Source organism: Camelus dromedarius, chromosome 14, assembly GCF_036321535.1.
Source record: "Camelus dromedarius isolate mCamDro1 chromosome 14, mCamDro1.pat, whole genome shotgun sequence".
NCBI classification, from domain to species: domain Eukaryota; kingdom Metazoa; phylum Chordata; class Mammalia; order Artiodactyla; family Camelidae; genus Camelus; species Camelus dromedarius.
In genome coordinates this window covers 7,923,863-7,947,550 of record NC_087449.1, presented here as the reverse complement: position 1 = coordinate 7,947,550, position 23,688 = coordinate 7,923,863, and the positions used below count along the sequence as shown (strand labels likewise).

The 23,688-nt window shown below is 33.5% G+C and overlaps 1 protein-coding gene across 4 annotated transcripts in view; it reads left to right on the top strand.

Annotated features, from left to right (window-relative positions):
• The window catches only part of PRKACB (protein kinase cAMP-activated catalytic subunit beta), a 116,851-nt gene that overhangs the window by 54,088 nt on the left and 39,075 nt on the right, over positions 1-23,688 (top strand). The window contains exon 1 of one of the 4 annotated variants that reach the window (XM_010987147.3): positions 11,211-11,317. The exons of 2 other annotated variants lie outside the window; for them this stretch is intronic. In XM_010987147.3, the coding sequence (XP_010985449.1) occupies positions 11,308-11,317 (10 nt within the window). In that variant the 5' untranslated portion in view covers positions 11,211-11,307. Of the gene's footprint in view, positions 1-11,210; positions 11,318-11,425; positions 11,909-23,688 lie in introns of those variants that run through there. One more of the 4 variants, XM_010987149.3, reaches the window with a different exon arrangement.

The following is a 23,688-nucleotide window of genomic DNA, read 5'->3' as shown; positions in this document are numbered from 1 at the left end:
TAACCGCAAGTTTGTTTTCTCTGTGTGAGAGTCTGTTTTTGTATATATATTCATTGTATTATTTTTTAAATTCCATATATAAGTGATGTCATATACTATTTGTCTTTCTCTGTCTGACTTATTTCACTAAGCATAATATTCTCTAGGTCCATCCACGTTACTACAGATGTCAGTATTTCATTCTTTTTTATGTCCGAGTGTTATGTCATAGTGTGTGTGTGCGTGTGTGTAAATATATATACCACATCTTCTTAATGTATATAGTATACATATATACCACTGCTTAATCCAGTTGTCTGTTGCTAGGCATTTGGGTTGCTTCCATGCCTTGGCTATTGTAAATAGTGCTGCTATGAAAATAGAGGTGCATGTATCTTTTTGAATTAGTGTTTTTTGTCTTTTCTGGAAATATACTCAGGAGTGGAATTGCTGGATCATATGGTTTGGTTTTTTTTTTTTTTAAGGAATCTCCATACTGTTTTCCATAGTAGCTGCACCAATTTACATTCCCACCAACAGTCTACCAGTTTACAGAAGTTTCCTTTTCTTCAGATCTTCTCCAACATTTGTTATTTGTAGATTTTTGATGATAGGCATTCTGACAGATGTGAGGTGATACCTCATTGTGGTTTTGATTCGCATTTCTCTAATAATTAGCGATGTAGAACTAACACTTTTGATCACTACATTATCATGGCAATGAATAGTCAGAAAGTAGATTCCCTTCATAACAACAGTGGTTATTTAAGATGTTTCTTCTACCTGAAATTCCCTTTTCCTACTTCTGCCAACGGTGAGATTTGCTCATACTTTAAGACTCTGCTCAAATATTCTCTCTCTGTAACTGAATCACCAAGTGTTCTATTCCTCTGTCCTTCATCCTTTTTAGAATTCATCATCTCTTCCTATGTTCTCATATTATCTAATACTCACTTTATTATGTTTTATTTTATAATATTAAGATTATATTACATTAACCCTCAAGACAACTACCTCCCTTATTTAACTTTGAACTCCTAGAAAGGCATAGAATTTGTCAGTTTATTTGCGTATTGCCAGCATAGTTCTCAGTACACGTTAAGTTGTTTGTTAGATTAACGACGACTATGACTACAGTGTTACACTAACAAGCCTTCTCTCATTTGTTTTACTGTGATCTTTGGAATTTATTTTAAAGGCTTATGGCCATTAAGCAAAAGCAGTAAAATGCTGATCTGACCCTAGTAAATACCACATTCCAGAAGCACTGAACTTTTCAATGTCTCCTGTGCATTTTTATCGTGGATGTTAGTAAGATTTTGAGTAATCAGTGGACTTTATATAGTAAAACTAAGTAGTTGGGGTATTAAATGATTTGAAATTAGAAAATATTTCCATGGGCTATCTAACAATGCCAAGTAACTAATCAAGTGCAATAACATAATGAGAAGCGTGTACTTGCTTGTGTTTTGCAAGACTAGCCACACTAACTGGTTAAAGAAGAAGGAAAATGAAGTACATACTCTAGCTAGTGTCTTGCTCTTCAAGTTTGGTCCCAGTTCAGCAGCGTTAACATCACCCAGGAGCCTGTTAAGAAGGAAGACTCTCAGGCCCCTTCTACAGCTACTGATTCAGAATCTTTATTTTAACAAGATCACCCATCTGATTCATATGCACATTAAAATTTGAGAAGGACTTTTTCCCTATTAACATTTTAATTTGATTACCAAATAGTATGTCTTCATTGGAGAACATTTGCAAATCATAGAAAAGAGCAAAGAAAAAAGTAAAAATCACACGCAATCCCACCAAAAGATAATCACTACTAATGTTGTTCTATATATAGTCTCTTTTGTGCATAGATATACAGATTTCTACCAGCTCTTAAACTTGGATCTCTCAATACAGTGTTTCATAACATTTTTCCTTATCATAAAGATTTCTTCTACAATATTTTTTAAGATGGGTGTTTTGTATTCAGTCTTAAAGATGCACCACAATTTATTGAAACAATCACTAGCTATCCAGATTGGTTTTAAATCTTTACTATTATATAAAAAATGCTATGATAAATGCTATACCTAAATCTTTGTGCATATCATTATTTTTATATTTTATAGGACAAATTTTAAAAACTTATAACCATTTTAAGGCTTTTGTATTAAATTAATTGCATCCCAGATATACTTGTTTCAGTATTCAGAGAAGACATGTTTAAATTCCTCGGTATAATTTTCTGGTACACCAAGCATGCTTTGTTTTCTTCTTTATTATTGGTGTTTATCAAAATTTTTCCACTTTTCAAAATGGGTCAATTATTAGTAGCAAATGGCCTGAGAGACATTTTTGGTTGCTGAATAGAGCATTATCTTTGGTGATCAGGTTTATTTATTTTGGAGGAGGTACTGGGGATTGAACCTAGGACCTCATGCATGCTAAGCATGCACTCTACCACTTGAGCTACAGCCCCCCCCCACCCTATGAATAGAGTGTTATCTTTGGTAATCATCATCGTATAACCTGCTTGGCTTGGAGATTCAGTCATATTATGAAGTACATCCTGTAATTCTGACTGCACAATATAGCAGTGACTCGTACCACTTCACTCCCACATTTCCTGGGTGAAATACTGCCGTGTACATTATCATATGAAACACTTATTTACTATCTGTCATGCATTGTTCTAAGCATGATGCTTACATCAGTTTATGTAATCCTTTAAAAAGTCCCCAATAAGATAGGTACTGTTATTAGTCATATCTTACAGATGAAGAGACTGAAACACGCTGAGGTAATCTCTTCAAGGTAACATAACTGATGGATAAGATTTGAACCCAGCCAGCCTGGCTCCAAAGCCCATGCTCTTAATCACGATCCTGTGAAGCCTTTCTTTGTGTATGTGAGAAGAACAGGTCTCTGCATCCTATAACAAAGATTTGTGTCTGAGGTTTTCTGTGAGCTGCAGAAACTTAGTGCATACTGTGAACACCTAGAAGACTAACAGGCTGGTCAGAGAACTTTGAAAGTAAGATGTCATTCACAAAGAGCTAATAAGTTAAAACTGGAAGAATGATGCATTTTCTGAGGGAGTGAATAGTCCTTGCAAGCCCTAAAACAATGGCTGCTTTTAACTCTGACAAGTGTAGCCCACTTGGGATACAAATTAGGCCTCATATTTGAAATATTCAAATTAATCAATTGTACCCATCTATTCAAATTAGCAGGGCTTCTAAGTGGCTCTTTTCTTGGCATCCTCTTCCAGGCCACTTCAAGTATTGCTAAACTTCTGGAAGTTTACTCATTCCAGAGAGGCTATTCTTTCCAAAGTTTGGTTAAAGAGATGGGCATTTTTATTAGTACATAAGCTAGTAATCTCATTTTTGCCTGCTATTGACTTTGCCGCTGCTACATAGTTTCATGGTTTAAACTGGTCCCCCAGAATCTGACATATCCTTGGTCTTGATGTGATGGCACTGAGACTTGTAGAGGCCTGATTCTTAACGAGAGGACGATCCACCCTTTTCAGTGTTATACTCATTCAAGGCTTATATCACAGATTTAGTTTCCTTAATTTATCCTTTATGCTTAGTCATCCTGGCTTCATGCCAGGTTGAACGTGTGAAAAGGTGCTTTCAACCCATCCCCACACTGTACTAAAATTGGCCTTCCTTTCTTGAACATCTTTCCAGGGATAGAAAACTGGTTATCTGTGACCTAGATGTAGTTCACAGGCATGTTTTGTTTAGTCCTCATGATATTTTTAAATAATTGAATGCAATACCATTATTTTATATATAAATATAAAATACAATGATTTTTAAAAAAAGATATTTCATATTAATATCTAGACTTTCATATTCTTGAACCGTTTGAAAAATTGATTTCTGTGGCCTCTTATTCTCATATGAGAACAGATGGGCAGCCCTGAATAACTGTTCTCTTTAGTCAGGATTTACAGTCTGATTTGCTCTAGCATTCACTGTTTCACTGCTTCTGTTGTTTTACCTGCCTGTCCTCTGTAAGCACTTGAATTTGACCTACAGACCCTCTAACGTGAGCCTACATCACCAGATTCTCCTTTCTTCTTTAATAAAAGTTATTTAGGGTTCCTTCCTACTCATGGGCCACAAATACTATCACTACAGTTGATGAAAGGAGTACGGGTAATTCTGAACCTTAGAAAGAATGGCGTCTGGGTTTTGATCCCACCCTTTCAATTCCTGTTTTATTTTTAATGTAGATCTACTTACTTCCTTCCCTTTAGTTAGATCTCTTTACCATAGGGTATTGAGAAGGAACAGCCTTTACCAAGGTCCAAACGGTTTTGTTAGATCATTTTCCCCAAGGTAATGGATGCCTACTAGCATTGAATTTACATAATTAAGTTGTCCACTGAAGTGATTCTTCCCACAGCAAAAGATCTGCTTCAGATTGCCTCTACTTAGGTAGATAAGCACTTGACAACTTTTTAAAAAATCAAACTGTAATTTACATACCATAAAACTCACTCATTATAAGTGTATAAGTCAGTGTTTATTAATAAACTTGTAGAGTTACGTGGCCATCACCACAATTCAGTTTTAGAACATTTGCATCATCCTTTTGTTCCCTTTTTTAATCGGTCCCCACTTTCAGCTCACCCTCAGACAAACACTGGTCTGTTTTCCTTTTCTGGATGTTTTATGTAAATGCAATTATATAATATATAATCTATTGTTTCTGGCTTCTTGAACTTAGAATGATGTTTTTGAGGTTCAACCATGTTATACAACATATCAGTAGTTGGTTCATTTTTATTGCTGAATTATACTATTTTGTATGAATGTAACATTTTGTTTATCCATTTAGCAATTGATGAATATTAAGATTGTTCCCAGTTTTTGGCTTATTTGGGTAATGTTGCAGTAACTATTTGCATGCAAGACTGGATGGACATACGCTTTCATTTTTCTTGAGTTGATATCTAGGGTTAGAATTGCTGGGTCATATGGTAAGTTTATATTTATCTTTTTAAGAAATTTCCAAATTGTTTTCCTAAGTGGCTTTACATTCCCTTCAACAATGTAGGAGGGTTATAGTTTCTTCACATTCTTGTTAATACTTGGTATCATTCATCTTTATTGGTTTTAGCCATTCTGGTGTGTGTGAATTGGTAGTTAATTGTGGTTTCAGTTTGTATTTACCTAATGATTGATGATGTTGAGCATATTTTCATGTTCTTATAGACCATTAATGTATCTACTTTGGAGAAATATATTTTCAAATCTGTTGCCCACTTTCAAAATTGAGGGTATTTTCTTTCTTATTATTATCAGGTCTTAAAAGTTCTTTATATATTCTGAACACAAGTTCTTTACCAAATAAATTTGCAAATGTTTCTCCCCATCTGTGACTTATCTTCTTAAATGATGTCCTTGAAGAGCAAAAGTTTGTCATCTTAATGAAATCAAATTTATCATTTTTTCCTTTATAGATTGTACTTTTGTGCCAAATCTTAAGAAATTTTTATCTAACCCAAAGTAATGAGGATTTTTATTTTGTACTTTTATCTCGAAATTTGTTCTTTTGAGTTGTTTTATATATGGTATGAGGTATGGAATGGGGTTCTTTTTTTATTCATATGGATATCCAGCTTTTACTGAACCATTTGTTGAAGACTTTTCTTTTTCCATTAATCATTTTGGCACCTTTGCCAAAAAATCAGTTGGCCATAAATATAAGAGTTCACTTCTGAATTCTAAGTTTTGTCCCAGTGGTCTATACATGTCTATCCTGTGCCAAGACCACACTGGCTTGGTTACTATAACTTTAAAAAAAAGTTCTGAAACCAAGTGGTCTAGGTCCTGCAACTTTGCTCTTTTCAGAATTGTTCTGGCTCTTCTGGGTCCTTTATGTTCCGTGTAGATTTCAGTGTTAGCCTGTCTGCGTCTAGAGAAAAGCCCACTGCGATTTTCAGAGAGATTTCATTGAATCTGTAGATCAAGTTGTGGAGAATCCTCTCTTAACAATATTGAGTCTTGCAGTCTATGAAAATGAAACAGCACTCCATTTATTTAGATGTTCTTTAATTTCTGTGTAATGTTTTCTTTTTTTTTAGTGAATAAGTCTTGTTAAAATGGATTCCTAAGTATTTTATGTCTGTTACTAGCATTGTGAATGGAGCTGTTCTTTTAATTTCATTTTTGGATTGTTTGTACCTAGTATATTAAAATTTTATATATATATTATTATATCCTGTGGTGTTGATAAATTTATTTATGAATTCTAGTAGTTTCTTTCTAGTTTCTTTAGAATTTTCTACGTATAGCATTATGTCATCTGCAGAAAGACGGTTTTACTTCTTATCAGTCTGTATGCCTTCAGTATCTTAGTTCTCACCTCATTGCACTACTAGAACGTCTAGTTGCATACTATTGGTGAGTGCAGACATCCTTGCCTTATTCCCATTCTTAGGAAAAACTTACCATTTTTCAGTATTATATATGATGTAAACTACGTAGGGTCCCCCTCCCCAACTCACCCCCACACCCGCATGCCCTTTACTAGCTTGAGGAAGTTCTGCTCTAGGCCTAGTTTGTGGAGAGGTTTTTATCACAGGTATTGGATTCTGTTGAATGCTTCTGCTCCATATATTGAGATGTTTAGGTAGTTTTTTATTCTATTAATGTGGTGTATTTCATTAGTTGATTTTCAATGTTGAACCAACCTTTCCTTCCTAGGATAAATCCTGCATGGCCCTGGTGTATAATCCTTTTTATATACTGCTAGATTAGGTTTGTTAATATTTTGGTAAAGATGTTTGCATTGTATTAAATACTGATCTGTAATTTTATTTTGGTCTTTGACTAGTTTGGCATCAAGCCTCATGGAATAAGTTGGGAAGTATTGCATCTTCCTCTATATTCTGAAAAAGTTTGTGTAGGGTTGGTATTATATCTTTGAATGTTTCAAAGAATTCCCCAGTGAAGCCATCTGACCCTTTTTTCTTTGTGGGAAAAATTTAAATTAATAAATTAATATTTTTATTTGTTTATGGATCTTTTCAGATTTTCTGTTTTTTCTTGAGTTAGTTTTGGTAATTTGTGTCTTTCTATGAATTTGTCCATGTCATCTCAGTTATCTTACATAGTTTGCATAAAGTTGTTTATAGTATTCTCTCATAATTCTTCAGATTTCTTTAGCATCTTTAGCATTCTTTAGGGTGTTATCATCTTTTCATTCCTGATTTTGGTAATTAGTTTCTTTCTATTTTGTTTTGTATTGTCTTAATTTTTGTCAGTCTAGCTAAAGTTTTATTAGTAAGACTAATGGTTGCATTCATTTTCTCTGTTTTTATTTTCCATTTCATTGAATTCTGCTGTGATCTCTTTGGTTTTTGGTTTAATTTGCTCCTCTTTCTGAGTTTCTTAAGATGAAAGCTTAAATTATTAATTTGAGACTTTTTTTTTTAATACAGTGTTTAAAGTGATGACTTTCCCTCTAAGTTATGCCTTATCTGTATTCCATAAATGTTGATTTCTCATAGGCTTTTTTCCATTCAGTTCAGAATATTTTTTTGGTTGGGGTAGATAGTTAAGTTTGTTTGTTGTGTGTTTATTTGTTTATTTATTTATTTATTTATTATTTTTTAGAGGAGGTACTGGGAATTGAACCCGGGACCTCGTGCATACTAAGCATGTCCTCTACCACTTAAGCTATACCTCCCCACCAAAATATTTTCTAATTTCCCTTGGGATTTCTTTGTGACCTAAATCCAAATATTGGGATTTCCAAAATTTCTCTCTGTTGATTCCTAATTTGATTGTGCTATGATCAGAGATGATATTTTGAATGAATTTTTAAACCTTTCAAATTAATTTGAGATGTGTTTTACTGCTTAGCATATGGTTAATATAGAGAATTTCTATGTGTGCTTGAAAAGAATGTATGTTCTGCTAATGTTATTTATATGCTGTATTTTATAAATGCCATTTTAATGGTTTATTCAAGTCTTCTATATCCTACTGATTTTCTGTCTGGTTTTTCTATGAGCTATTGAAAGAGGAATATTGAAATTTTCAACTATAATTGTTGAATTATTTAGCTCTCCTTTCAATTCTGTCATTATTGTTTTAGCATTGTGGAGACTCTTTTGTTCAGTGCATATACATTTCTGATTGTTAAATCTCCCAGGTGAATTGTCCCTTTTATCATCATAAAATTTCCTTGTTTTGACTTTAGCAATCTTTCTTGTCTTAGAGTCTATTCTGTCTGATATTGCTATAGATACTCCACCTGTTTTGTGGTTAACTGTTCATATGGTGTATCTTTTTCTCTCCTTTTATCTCCAACCTATTCTTATCTTGAAATCTAAAGTGTGGCCCTTGTAGACAGAATATAGTTGGACCTTGCTTTTTTATCCAGTCTGATAAATTCCGCCTTTTGATCTGTTTATTCCACTCACATTTAGTGTAATTATTGATATGGCTGGATTTACGTCTTTCATTGTGCTGTTTGTTTTCTTTATGTCTTAGATTCTTTTGTATCAGTTTCTCTCTTTTTTTATGTTAAACATATTTGTAGGATGCCATTTTAATTCCTCTTTTATTTTTAAACTACCTTCTAAAAAAACATTTTCTTAATGGTTGATCTAGGGGTTAAAATATACAGTTTATCTTATCACAGTCTACATTAGGACAGCATTGACTTAATTCTAGTAAAATATACCGACTTTGATCCAATACAGCTCAATTTCTTCTCAAATTTTGTGTTATTATTTTCACATGTTACATTTATATTTTTATTAACCCAGAAGTGCAGTGCTACAATGATTGCTTCATACAGTTTTAATTTCTCTAAAGAAATTAAGAAAAGAAAGCATAAATACATGTTTATATAGTCTTTTACTTATATATTTACCATTTCTAGTATTCTTTTTTCCTTCCTGTCAGTTTGAGTATTGCCCAGTGTCATTTCCTCTCCTCTGGGAGGACTTCCTTAAGTATTTCTGCTTGCAGCAAATATCCTCAGTTGTTGTTTATCTGGGAATGTCTTTATTTCACCTTTGTTTTTGGAGGATAGTGTTCCCAGGCAGAGATTTGTAAAAAGCTTTTTTCCTTTTTTCTTTTAGCACTGTGAATATATTATTCCACTGCCTTCTGACCTCTCTTATTTTTGTTAAGAAGTCATCATTAATCATACTGCTCTTCCGCTGTATGTGATTAGTCATTTTCTCTTGCTGCTTTCAAGATTTTTCTTTGTCTTTATCTTTTAACAACTTGAATATGAGGTGTCTAGGTATGAATCTCTTTGCGCTTAACAAACTTGGATCGCAGGTTAATGCTTTCCATCAAGTTGGGACATTTTCAGCCATTCTATCTTCAAATACTGTTTCTTTGCCCTGTCTCTTATTCTGGGAGTCCCATTACCTGTATATTGATACCTTTGATATCCTACAGGTTTCTAGGGCTCTGTTCATTTTTCTCCTGTTGTTTGTCTTCAGACTCCATGACTTCCACTGGTCCATCTTCAGGCTCACTGATTGAATGTTTTGCCCTCTCAGATCTGTTGGGTCTATGTAGTGAGTTTTTAAATTTGGGTCATTGTACTTTCAAAGTCTGTAACTTTTATATTTTAAATAGTTTCTTTTTCAATATTGAAATTCTCTTTGTTATATCATTGCTATCATATTTTCCTTTAATTTTTAAGAACAATTTAAAAAAATTCTTTTGATATATTTATAATAGCTGCTTTGAAGTCTTTTGTCTGCTAAATCCTATATATGGGCCCATTCAGAGACATTTTATATCTTTTTTCCTCATTATGGATTATATAATGTTTCTGTCAAAAATTTGACTTTTAAAAATAATATTTTCTAGCAGCTCTGCATTTTGATTATTCTTTCTTCCCTGAAGATTGTTTTTATCTACATTTTGTTTCCTTTTCAAAACTTCTTGGCTTTAATCTATGCTATATCCCCTATGTTGTATGGCCACTGATTTCTTTGCTAGGGAGCACCCTGTGTCTGCATCGCTTAGTTATTATTCAGTAATTAATCAGAGGTTGTGCTCAAACACTTTGAGCCAGTCTGTGCTGATGGAGCTGTTTATGGGTTGGGGAGTACAGTCAACCATCAGGCAGTTTTCAAGGCTGTACCGTCTTTAACTTTCCTTTGGGACCTCTTGGGTCTCCCCTATGGGAACAGCTTCCTTGTCAACCTTGTGTATGTGGAGAGCTTCTCTAGGCCCTCTTTTTCCTCTCTCATTTCCATTTTCTGTATTAAATTTTTTGCTAGACCATCAATCTACTTCTCACCCTTACTAAGGCCACCACTTCGGACTAGCAAAGCTGAATCCTTTCCCTGTTCATTTCCTACAGTTTGTTTGTTTTTTTTTATAGAAAACATCACTCTTGTAGAGTTTCTTGGCTTCCTCTCCAAATCATGTCAGCCCTCTCTGGCAGCAAAGCTGCTGGTTGTCACGGCCAGCCCCGCCCTGACAGAAGTGCTGCACTGACTGAGCTGGTGGGGAACAGCAGCAGCACCAGACAAGAACACCGCAGACTCCCACTGTTTGTGTGCAGAGCGCAGCAGTTTTTCGTGAATAAATCCTTCTCAATTTGTTGTTTGTGATCACCAGATTTCCAAAACCATGAAGTCATTATTTTTCATAATTTTGTCCAGCTTCATAGTTGTTTCTTAGAGAGATTTACTGACTTACTCATTCTCCCATCACCGGAAGTCCTGTCTCACCTGTCAACTTTTAAAATGGCATGTTCACTTGCTGAAGTTCCACTTAACAAGGAACCATTCTATAGATCCTTTGTACCATTTTGGTACAAATTTTGGGTCTCTGGGAATCAGAACAGTTGTTCAGCATACCGTCTAGTCTGCCCACCTTTCTAAACAATCTATCATCTTAATCGTGTTTAATGTAGGGAATTTTACACTGCAACAATAATTGTCAGTAATTTTTTGTGTACTCCCATCTTGAAAACCACATTTAAATGGACTCTGACACTGTTTGTAATGCCGAATGTAATGGAAGTTTATAAATAAGTTGTTTTACAATTCTTCTTTATAAATGAAGAGATATATATAGTATTATGCTTTGTCTCTCCCATAGTACAGAATGTTTAAATGGTTAACATTTGTGCTGCAGTATAGCTTTCTGGCTCATGAAAAATGAAAGCTATCAGCGATCTGGGCAATAAGATTCATCGCCAATAGTCACTAGCAACAGCACACAGCATTTTAATATCAGTGAGGTCCACAGCTAGCAGTAAGAGCTGGTGTAATTGAAAGACGTTTAGGTGCAATCATTCTGCTGTTTGTTCCTTGCCAGGTTCAACATGGGATTGTGTGAGTATTTGAAGAAAACAGCAATTTTTAAAATATCTTTGAAAGATGTAAAACGGGTAGATAAATGCTTAAATTTAAGAAACGTGGTAATTTTAAAATCATGTGGCTCTAGAATAAAAAGGCATTTTATTTGTCTTGGTTGATTAAAGCTTTAGAAAAGCTACAGCTTGGTTACAAGTGAACCGATAATTCCGGTCTAATGTTGCCGTGGTAACAACTCATGCTGATATAATTGAGAACATCTTATACATCCTGGTTCGAACATTTTCTCCCTGCCATTTTGAGTTGTTCTGGTATATAAAGGAAGCTAGGATAACTAGCTTGAAAGGAATTAAATCTAGTTATACACATCTTTGGCATTAATCTGATGTTTACTAGTGATACCTCACACTGAGCAGTTATGCTCTGCTTCTAGGGGCTTTTCTTTTTAAAACAAAAGAAAGCTCTTTTCATTTTCTGTATGCTGCATGCTCTAGTGTATGTGTTTACACCATCAGTTCTTCTACCTCTAGAGATTAGCATAACTCCCTTTGCTGTTGGATTGTTGTTTTGAACAATATGTTTTGGAAAGGTTGATTTTCATCATGAGTGGTAAGTATGCTCTCTGAGACTGCAGCTTTGTATTTTTGAAAAATATATAACTGTAAGAGGAAAAAATATTTTTTAAGGGGCTGTTGTAAAGCCAGAGCTACTGTGAATTACATTTCCTGTTGATGCTTTTACATTTAGGCATTATAGTAATACGCTTTTAAATCCATTAAGAACTGTGAACAGTTAATACCACTATTAATAGTTAATAGCAGTAATCAGTTTCTAATCTGTTTTATGGTTTGATTTATTGTATTCATTGTTATTAATTGTGTCATAAATTAGTGAGTAAAAGACCCACTTTGGTAAAAGAGGATTGTTTTTTTAATATCTGATTCTGAAGATAATTAAACTTTCTTTTATTGGCTTTGTCATTCTAATATTAATTTTTGTTAGCTCCATTTTAGTTATATAAAAAAATACTCAATCTTGAATAAGATGTCAAAATTTTGTTGATTTATTGGTTGCTTTGAACTATAATTCATTGAGACATATGGACTTCATGATGAAATAAATATATCCATTTTGGTTTCGGAGGCTTTGTTAAAATTTTTCAGGAATTATTTTTGGGGAAATAATTTGTTAAGATGAGTAATTTGTGATGATTAGTTTTCTTTTTGTTTTGGTAATACGGATTTATTTTTCTAAACATTTCTAAAATTGGTTTTTGAGAAAATATACTGTAGTATATACTGCAGTTTATCATAGGGTAAAAGCTGTTCACTTTAAGCCAAACCTGCAGCTAAAAATAGATATCCTGTTGTTAGAGGAAGAAATATTTGCTTAGAGCATAATTCATTAGCATCTTTTTGTTTAACTAAAAAGGAGGATGTTTGTAAGTTAATCTTTGAACCGGATACATGTTTAGGAGAAGTGTTATATGATTTTTCGCTTGTAACAGTCTACAATTTATTCTGAAAGGATTTGGAATTGGAATTCAGAACCTAAGAGAGTTGGATTTTTGCTCTATAGTGGTAGAATTCAAAATAGATTAACCTTTTCTTCCATAATTGGGGATCATCTCATTATTGCCACTAAATATTTATTATCCTGCTGCTGTATCACATAACCCTCTTCAACACTGTTAGATATTTGTTTATAGGATGGTATTAGACATTAACAGAACATTTTACATGCAGTATATTAAGGATTAATTGTTATTGTTATTATCCTGTTATTTTTCTGTTAGATAGCTTTTTCTGGTCTAGTGTTTTAAATTTGGGCTAAGATTATAAAATCAACATGTTAATGTTTCTTAGGATTTCTTGGATGTCAAAACTGAGTATACCTGGTTATCATACTTACAGGGTTGAACTTCCTTGAATCTAGGCAGTATGTTTTTTCTCTTTGAAACTGTCCTAGAGGTTTTACAATTAGGGGTGTTGGCCTTAGCCGAAGAAAATTGTTACTGTTTCTCTATTGCTTTATTTTTCTTTCAAGAAAGCTGTGGATTGATTATTCAGATAGTATTTAATATACTTGATCAGACTGGCCTGCCCTTATAACCTCTTCTACCACAGGAATTACAGTAGTCATAACTAAACATTCTGACTTTTTCAGGATTGTCCAAGTTCAACTAATTTTATTCATATCATAAGTGGTTAAATGCCTTAGCCATTTCAAGAGGTGGAAAATTTCAAATGAAGTGTGGTTTTATTTTTGAAAATAAGCAAATGCTAGACGTTTTTATCCAGGCCTACAGCTATATTTGTAATATTTATGTGTATGTGGTACTTTTCTAGTTAAAAAGCTATTTATTTTCTCCTTCCTTGCCTATTAAATGTTAGGCTTTCCTGGGAATAGTTTTCTCTGGGAATCTATCTTTGGCCTTCTTTTAATGCTATAATTTATCTAAATGATCTCATCATGCCCACATCTTTAGTTGTTACCTGAATGTTCAGTGCAAAAGTGAATTTTCTCTTTCCATTCCAAATCTGCTCCTTTTTCATTCATTTTGATTTTTGTTAATGATCCCACTCTCCAGGCAGTAACCTAAAACAGAAACCTTGTAGTCATTCCTGACTTGTTTCTCACTCCCCAGACATGCACTCAGCCGTTAATTTCTATTGACTCTACGTTAGAAATATCTCAAAAATCACTCAGTTCTTTTCCAGTCTCACTGACACTGAGAATGCTTTTAGATCTGGCATTCTACTGCAATGTAGCAGCTTCACTAGTCTCAACTTCCAATTTTCTATCCTTCCAGACCGTTTCCCATGCTACCATTTTAAAAATACAAATATGCCCATTTATTAACCCAACATGAAAACTTTCAGTTACTCCTTATTGTCTGTGAGATTAGAGGTTAAACTCCTTAGTGGCATACAAGATCAATGATCTGCCTTTAAGGCTTTTTTATTTTATTTTATTTTATTTTTTTTGCATCACTCATGAAATTCTGATCTAGCCATATTATACAGCATACTATTTCTTGCTGCCTTCCCATGTTTATGTCTTTTATCATAAAAGTTCTGAAAATCAGCTATGCTTTTCAGTGCCTCCATCACTGACTCCATAGTGTTAGATGATTCCTCTGTACTCCCAAAGCAAACTTACAAACTATAACAGTTATTTGTATTATACTGAAATTATATATTTGCATGTCAGTTTCCAGTCTCCAGCCTTTGAATTCTTTAAGTCAAGGATAGTGCCACATTCATCTGTGTGTTTCCAGTGGTTACCCTAGTGCCCCAAACATAGTAGTAAACTCATAAATTGTTGTGAAATAAATGAATAATTAAAACTTATCCATTTTTTACATATTTGAACACTTTTCTTATGTTACCAATGAAAAATATCAGTCATGTGTTTTGATATTTTGGGGTTCATGTGCTTATTGGAACATAATTAGCATCATTATTTCAAAATCTCAGATAAAAGCTGATTGGCCTAGCTGTAGTTGAAGGCAAATCTCTGAAAAAGATTTGCTATGCTTTGAATTACAGGAAAGTTACAGACTTGAGCAAATGCATTTAATTAATTCCTCTTTCTAGATCTGTTTTCTAGATTGTAAATTTAAGAACACCAAACCGGGAAAATATCAGTCCTGGAATTAAGGGAGGGTACTTGCCTAGAAAAGTACAGTATCAGATTGAAGGTCAAACACCAAAGTTTAACAGTTTTATATTGAGTAGCTTCCTTCATGAAATAAAAATAGTTTCCCCCTCCCTAACTTGGGTGGATGAGGCTTTTAAGAAAGACTGTGGGACAGATGAGTAGAAGATCCAACACTGCTGATTATTTTTATTCTAAAATAATTAATACTGAGACACTCAGGAATTTGCTATTCTAACCAAGTTAAGAAAGTTGTTTTTCTTTTTTTCAGATATAACAGGGCTCTTCCCTGATGTGGTGGGCATCACTACCAGTAAGGAGCCCTAAGTCCTGGCTCTGTTCCCATTTCTTAGAGTCACTGGATTACTTGAATGATAATGTAAATATGTGTTAACTAAAAGGTCTGAGAAGTTGTTTCTAACACAGCCAAGAAGGAGATGGGAGGATCCACTTTATCTGGGGGGAGCATGTGTAAAGTTTTGAAAGGCTTCTCATTGTTCAAGAATGAATAAATAAGAAAAGCAATAATGTGAGCCTATGAAAGAGATTATGCGCAGGGATAAGTTCACAGCCTTCAAGGGGAAGAGAATGAACTTATGTATAGAAAATTTCTGTGGGAGGAGGGTTTAAAAATAAGAACTTACAGACAGCATCTATGTAGAATCCTTAAAAATTTCAAGTGAGCATGGAATCTATAAAATAAGACAAAACAAGAAACTAGGATGCAGAGAGCTGGGTGAGAGGCAGGAGTAAAAAAGAAACAATAATGATATGATAAGAGAAGGTTCTATGAAAATGACCCTGGCATTTGCAGAACATAAAGCTGCATTAGAAGCAGTGAAGAGTGAAATAGTCACAGGTAACTTAAATGGTAAATTAATGACTTAAAGAACTAACTTGAGAAAACTACCAGGTTGTAAGGGAAATGGACAGGATGAAAATTATGAGGTGAAAATTATGTTAGATAGCACTAGGGAACTACATACTGAATGAATAACTTTCTCTTAGAACAGATAATAGAACATTGAGGAAAACTTAGCTGAAAAAAAACCTACATATATACATTGAAAGAGCTCATTGTGTTTTGGCAAAGATAACAAAAGCACCAGCACCTAAATGCATCCTGATGTAAGTTTTGGATTATGAGGATAAAAAATGAATTTCATAAACATCCAGGTCTCTTTGCATCTTACAGTTTAACACAAGGTTTGTCTTATAAAGGGAAAAAATCCTAAAATGGGAGACTAGATAATTTGAAAATCCTTTTATACCAAAAGTTAAAGAAGATACAACAGCATGTAGAAATCCTGAGTAAAATGTAACAAGCATCCCTTCAAGTAAATGCCTGAACTTACAAGAATGTAATAGAAATCCCAGTGTATAAAAAGTGAAGTGGTAAAGAGAAGCCAGAGCTGTAAGGGGGAACATACTTTGACCATCCTGAGGAAATTTTCATACCTTGGTGACCAGAGGGCTTTTGTTTTACATGACCTTACAGAGAGAGACAAGTTCTTTGATCCGTGCACCTTGGGGTTTCTTAGACTCCTATGTGAAGCCAGGATCCTCAAAGGATCATAACCTCAGTGAAAGCACAGACTAAAAAATAAAACATCTCCACTGACACAGGGAGGGAATAAGAAGCTTGTATTTCTTAGCTTGGGTTCCTGGGGACGGGTGGGGGTTGTGCATATGTGCGGGATGCTTCTCCTGAGAGTGTCATTTACTGCTTTTCCACCAGTAGAGTTCACGTTTCAATCTACATTAATTGTACGGTCTAAGAATCTCCGATAAAATAACATACCTTACAGTAACACTTTCAGGCTAGTAACACCTACAGGATGCCAAACAGAAGCTAATACAAAACATCCTCAAATCAAACAGTTCAGTTTTCTCACAGATAAAGCCCCACAGAACTTTAAGTTCACAATCCAAAATCAAAATATGTACACAACACACACGTACCTACAACAAATGGTATTCAGCAGATTCAACAGGGTTAGACCCTCCCAAGAATGTCAGAGAGTGGAACTGTCACATACAAACTGCCATTTAAAATTAATAATCATGTAAAAAAGAAATAGAGAAAAAATTCTATGCACCTCTCACAGAGCCTCAAAATATATAAAACAAAACTGACCTGTTTAGAAGGAAAAATTATACGTACATAAGACTTACAGATTGATAAGAAGAATTCTCACCCAGTAATCGGAGAATACACAGAAATATGTAGAATATTTACAAAGCTGATTATATGACTAAATATATTCAAAATATTTTAAAGAATTAACATACAGGCTGTGGTCTCTGACCACAAAGCAACCAATAATAAAAGACTAAGCAGATGAATATCACAAATAATATATTGGAGGATTTAAAAATTCAAATAACTGACGGTCAAGAAATAATTCACAAATTTAATTATGTATCAAAACTTGAGATACAGCTAAAGTGGATTTAGAGACATTTTTAATAGGAAAAGAGAAGGATATTTATGATGTAAGTTCAAGTAAACAAGTCAGAGGAAGCACAGCATGGTTAATCAGAAGAAGAAGAAAAAGCTAATAGAGACATGAGCAAAAATCAGTTAAATAGAAAATAAAGATACATCAGAGCCAAAGGTTAGTTCATGGAGAAGACTTAAAAGAACTGATTAGAACTATACCAATTTAGGATTTAATCATAGTTAAAAATCTTTATTCAAAGCTTAACAAAATTAGGAAGGGACAGTTTTACAGTCACGTTCAAAAAGAACAAAAATTTTAATCTTGTACGCAATCTTTCAAAGAATTAGAAAATAGAAGATATTCTTAAATGTATTTATCCTAGTATAGCTTTATAAGTAAAGTATGGGAAAGCAAATTGGTTAGAAACATGTTCTCTGAAGTTAGAAACTGGATGCTCATTGTCTGTGTCTGTTGTACTGTTAGTCATAACCTGCACAGTAAGATAAAAAAAAAGTTGGAGGAAACAAAGTTGTCATTGTTCACAGATATGTGATTGTCTGCATATAAAATTCAAGAGAATCTACCAGTGTTATTTTAGAATTAACAGAGAGTCTGGCAAGATTGCCAGATATTATAAGATCAGTATATAAACATCAATGATGTGCTATCTATCAGCAACAAACAAATGGTAATTAAAAAAAAATCTCACTTTTGCAATAGCAATCAAAGCTCTAAAGAATTTAGGAATAAATGTAGTAAAAGAATAATAAGACCTTTAAGGGAAAAAATTATAAAATTCTACTGAGACATTTACCTAATGTTTCATAATCAGATATAATTCCATACCCCTTAGACTGTCAGAAACCAGAAAGTGAAAATTAAACAGCGCTTGTTGTCGAGGCTGTGGCTTATCAAGGGTATGCAGTGCTGTAAAGCAGCACAGCCATTGCTGAGCCACTTGCTACTGTCCAGTAAAGCTGAAAATGTGCACACCCCGTCATCTAGGGATTCGCTCCTAGCTCTGTTCTGTCCAGCAATAGGATAGAACATTTGAATTCAGAACCAAATGGAAAATCGCTAGCGTATGATTGTGGTAGATAAAATATTCCTCTGAGAAAAAGCTTCAGTGAACAATTAAGGAAGTAAAGTGCATTTCAAAGAGCATTTCAAGAATTGCCTGGGTCATTAGTTTTATGACCATAAATTTAGTGTAAGTTTTATTACAAAGTGCTATAGGGAACATCTTCAATCAGACATTGCTTTGATGGCCTAGAAAATCTGCAGCGTCCCTAGCTAGAGAGCCAGTTGAGAGAAAGCATGTAAGAGTGAGTAGTTGTGAATGAGTAAGCTACATGGATTCACGGTGTATCCATCTGTCTATGAAGATACTAGTCAAATAAGTTAATGTGTTTCTTCCTATAATTTGATTATTTAAATATAGATATCTCGCCAAGAGTTTTAAACTTTTTAACAGCGTAGTGAGTAACTATACTGCTCACTTGTAACCAAGATTTGATAAAAGAATTAACTAATAAAAAATCATAAGGAGAGGAAGGAAGAGTAAAAGTAGTATTGCAATAGGAAATGTAGCCTTTGTTGCCTATTAAATTTCCGACCACTCATATCATATTTGACTTTGTGCAAGACTAATTAATATCTTAGAACACAAAACTAGGCATAGCCCCATCCACTGAACTGCACAAATATAGCTGAAATATAATTAAAGTTGTTTTTTATACCCACTGTCATTTTAAAGGTTACAGTGAATTTGCTTTGAATGAACATGTTTGAATGTGGTGAAACAAAGTATCTCAACAAAGTGAACACAATTGCTCTTCAGAATAAAGGGAAAGAAGATGATATTTCATTAACACATTTCCAGAGTAGGGTTTTGATTGGTTAAAAAAACAATACGTAACAAAAAAAATTGTGTTATCATTATATAAAGCACTTTTAAGTATGTGTTTTTCATTCTGTTCCTCATTGTGAATATCTAATGACCATATATGGATGGGTAACTTCATGTGTGAATGTGATTTTATGTGTCATTTAATCTGTTTAATTTATTCTTTTTGATCAAGCACGCAAGTCATCAGAAGCATCTGGTAGGAAACCACTTTTTACAGAGTAATTCTGTTGCTTTGTTGCTATAAGTTGAATTTTTATGAGGTACTTTGTGGCAACTGGAATATTTTATATTAGTTTACTAAAAATATTTGTAATACAGCATGTGTGTGTTGGGGGGGAGCATATTTAGAAACAACAAATATTGAGCTCTAAAGAGGTGGGTGTTTGAAGGAGGGGTGGCAGAAGACAGACTGACAGTTCACTCGATTTACACTTCCCAGAGGTATTGGAAGGGATGGTACTTTCCGTTATTTGCTGATAGAATTTGGTGTTTTCATAGGTAATTTACCTCAGATCCCATCCTGTTTTGTGTTTTCTGATATACACTAAATAATTTAAATAGAATAATGCTTTTATTTATGTAAAGAAGGAAAATAAAAATAATCACAAAGAGATTAGGGGGCTCATGAATTATCTGTCCAGTTAAAAAAAAATTAACTGTTACTACCAAAAAAATACTATTAAGAAACAATTGGTTATAGTATGGAATACTTGCTCTTTCCCTAATAGGAAATTTTAGAGGAATTGCCCCCTCTCTTATTCCCTGCATGGATAAGCCATCAAGTTTAAAATATTCAGACCTCTAACCCACACTGTTATCCCGCCTTACTCCATCTGGCTCCCCTCTTCCTTAAGCAAGTGATCTCGCTTCCTGTTTCCCAGAAGAAACGCAGTATAGTGATTGTGAGTAACTCAGTTTACTCCCATTCCTTTCCACACATTGAAAAGCATCACCATGGCAAACAGTCACTTCTGTGACTGGGCATTTTCTTGCCTTTACACTTAACCTCCCACTCTGCACTCGTATACCCTGCAGCTATTGCAAGTCTGTTGACATTTCCTGAAAAAACCATGCTCCTTCCTCCATGCCTTTTATTCAAGATCATCCCAGCCTATCTTCATCTTCAACTTTATCCATCGGAGGAGCTCTTTATCTGTCAAGATTCAGCACAAATGCTGCATCATCTGTTATGCCGTGCCTTAGCACCCAAGAATGTCCTCTTCTCAGCTCTAGCAGCACCTTATAGTTTCCTTAGTTGTAGTCCTTGTCACATTCCATTATAATGGTCCATCTGTCTTCCCTTTAGCTTCTCATCTCCTACATAGTGGAGATACGTTTATTCTTTGTTGTGTTCCTAGAGTCTAGCTCAGTTTCTAGTACCACTGAACAGTGCTCATTAAATGTTGGAAAGATTGTTAGAACAGCACCAACGAAGTAAAAATACCTGAAAGACACTCTTGTCTTTCAGAAGGGAGTCAGCGATGTATTATAATTCAGAGTGTCTTTCCTACAATAGAGTTTTGAATAAAAAACAGAAGTCCAGAGATGGCATTGCAATAGTTACAGGATGTGTATTTCAATATATGCTACTTAATATTATTAGCACTACTGCTATGAGGAGTTAAAGTTTTTGTTAGTTGCTTTAGGGAAAATCAGAATGGTATTGATTTTGGCCCTAAACAGTAATTATTTATTTTATTTCCTTACAATTTAATTTTAAAAGTCTATTTGAATATGTTAGTCAAATAATTGTGTTTCTACCTTAATGTTTTATTCTATATGTAATATTATGGGAAAAGGTGTATAAGTGATTTTGTGCTAATATCTTATTTTTATGAGTGTCATTTAATCAATGTTTATTTTTTGAATACAAGCTTGCTCCTCTTCAGAAGTATCTGGTAGGCAACTACTTTTAATAAAGCAAATGTTATCTTTAAAACTTTTTATTTGGTTGTTTGCAACTTGTTATGCTCCTCAGAAAGTCATATTTTTATAAAATATTCTAAGTTAATAAGATACGTTAGTTGATGGAAGGAATAGTTTGTTTGGTTTTATGTTGAGTTTTATCTACAGAAATGATTTATATTGCAGTATCTTGTGTGATATTTTAGAAACAACAAATACAGCACTGTGTAGTGGGAGTTGTACAGGACAGCCAAAGACAGATTATGAATACACATCATTGAAATTAGGTAACCCAGATTAATGAAAGATTTTTGAAAGAAAAATATACTGTTATAAATTTTGTGTGATATCTATCCATTTTAGCTAATATTTTAATTGGGTATTTACCCTAGGAAGTTTATATTCTGTGTTTTATTTTTCTATATGTTTCCCTTCTATTTTTGGATATCCATTAAATACAATTGTGCTTTTATTGTAAAAGAGGTGTGAAAGAGAGAGGTGACAGTCATCTCATTACAAAGAAAACTAGAGAATTCAACAACCAGAGTAGCTGTAATCTATATAGTAATAGATTTCTAAACTCTTATAAAAATGTGACTGATAACCTCGGGTAAGCATTAGATTAGGCATGCTGTAACTAACAACATGCTTTTTTAATAATAAACAGCAATCTAGTTTATCTAACACAGAACTGAAAAATGCCAAATAGATAAATTCACTAAATGTAATTCGTGAAACATTGCAGAATTATCTGAATAACTTGGAATAAAGATATACCATACTAGAATTTTTAATAAATTTCCCTAATGTTTAAAATAAACTCTATATTCTGTTTTTTAACTATGTCCTGTGGATAAATATATTCAAACCTATTTTAAGAGTGGTAAGAATTAAGTTTTGGGTTTTTTTTTAATGTACTTGTGCAAGTACATAAAAATGATTCCTTTGTTTCTTCTTTCTTCGTCTCATGAACATGGATGAATACTTCTACAAATGAACACTGGTGAACGTATATAGATCTCTTTGGTATGCTCATTTCTTACACTGAAGAGAAAATAAATTTATTTGGAAAATGAATTTAATTGAAATATATGCTCCTGAGAAGAAACTGAGTTAATTTTTGGTGTGTCCTTCTCACTTTTTTAGTACCTAGTTTGCTCCGTTATTGACTAGTACAGAACAAAACATATTGGCTGAAAAATCCTTTGTTGAGATTTTTTTTCTTAAGGGGAGTTACTGATCACCTTTAGATAGGTCCTGATGATTACTAAGAAGTATTAGAACCAATATTATAACTCAGGTGTGCCGAGCTCCAAAGCCTGTGGCTATTGCAGGATATCACAATGGTTTAAGTTAATTTTAAATATAGATACAGCTTATATACTAGAACACAACAAGAAAACAAAAGATTTGAGACCTTAAAGTGTATGCTTTATAGGAAACTCTGAATTAAATGTGCTGCAGTGTTTGAATTTAGCTCTCTCCCACCACTCATTGTATTAATTAGTTGCCAACTCCTTAGATAAGTGGATATAAATTTTTTAAATAACCGGAGAAGAGCATTCAGAAAGTTAAATTAACCACTGTGTAAAACTAATAAAATTCTAAGCAAACACATATGGTCCTGGATCACCTGTTGTTTTAGAGCTATTCATAATCTAGCATACTGTGAAATATTTTAATTTTGGTATTTGTCTTTATAAGATGTATATTTTGGTTAAGTAACATTTTTACAAAGAGTTAATTTTGTTCATCTTTGCATCTAAATATTGCACATATAAATTAGAGATTTCATGTGTATATACTTATGTGGCAAAAAGTGTTTCAGAAACAGTTTTCCTCATGAAGCTATTTAATGACATTATAATTAACGCTTATCTTTACTCTAAAAGGGAATCTCTTTATTTGTTGAAATAATTTACAAAATTAATATCTTTGATTCATATCATTTCTGATAATGTTCATATAAGACCTTTATGAGATTATTTACTTTCTGCAGTATGGCTTGACAGTAAACTCAGAATATTGATGAGTACAGAGAGTATTTCAAAGATTTTCCTGAATATTCTATTAGTGAATGAAATTAAAGGAGTACCTAAAATTTTTCTTTTAGCTCATTCACCAAGCAGGAAAAAGGAAATTTTCTTTCACTTACCACCTTTGGCAGATACTGCCAGTCCTTCCTTTGACCAGTTACTTTTTCCTTAACTCAAGGTCCAATTAGCAGGAAGTGACTGAAGAAGCTGAAACAGTATGTTAGGAATATTTTTTTCTTTTCCTGATTCTCCATATCTTCAAATTACAACTCATGCAGGCATCTGGAGAGTTTATACTGCAACTTGATGTACAAGTTCTATGAATAGAAGATAACTAAAAATATTTTTCAAAAGAAATCAGAGGTATATTTTGAGAGTCACAAGTTGTTTCTTAAAAGCCACAGTTGCATTTAGCAATAAATTACGTTCTTAGTT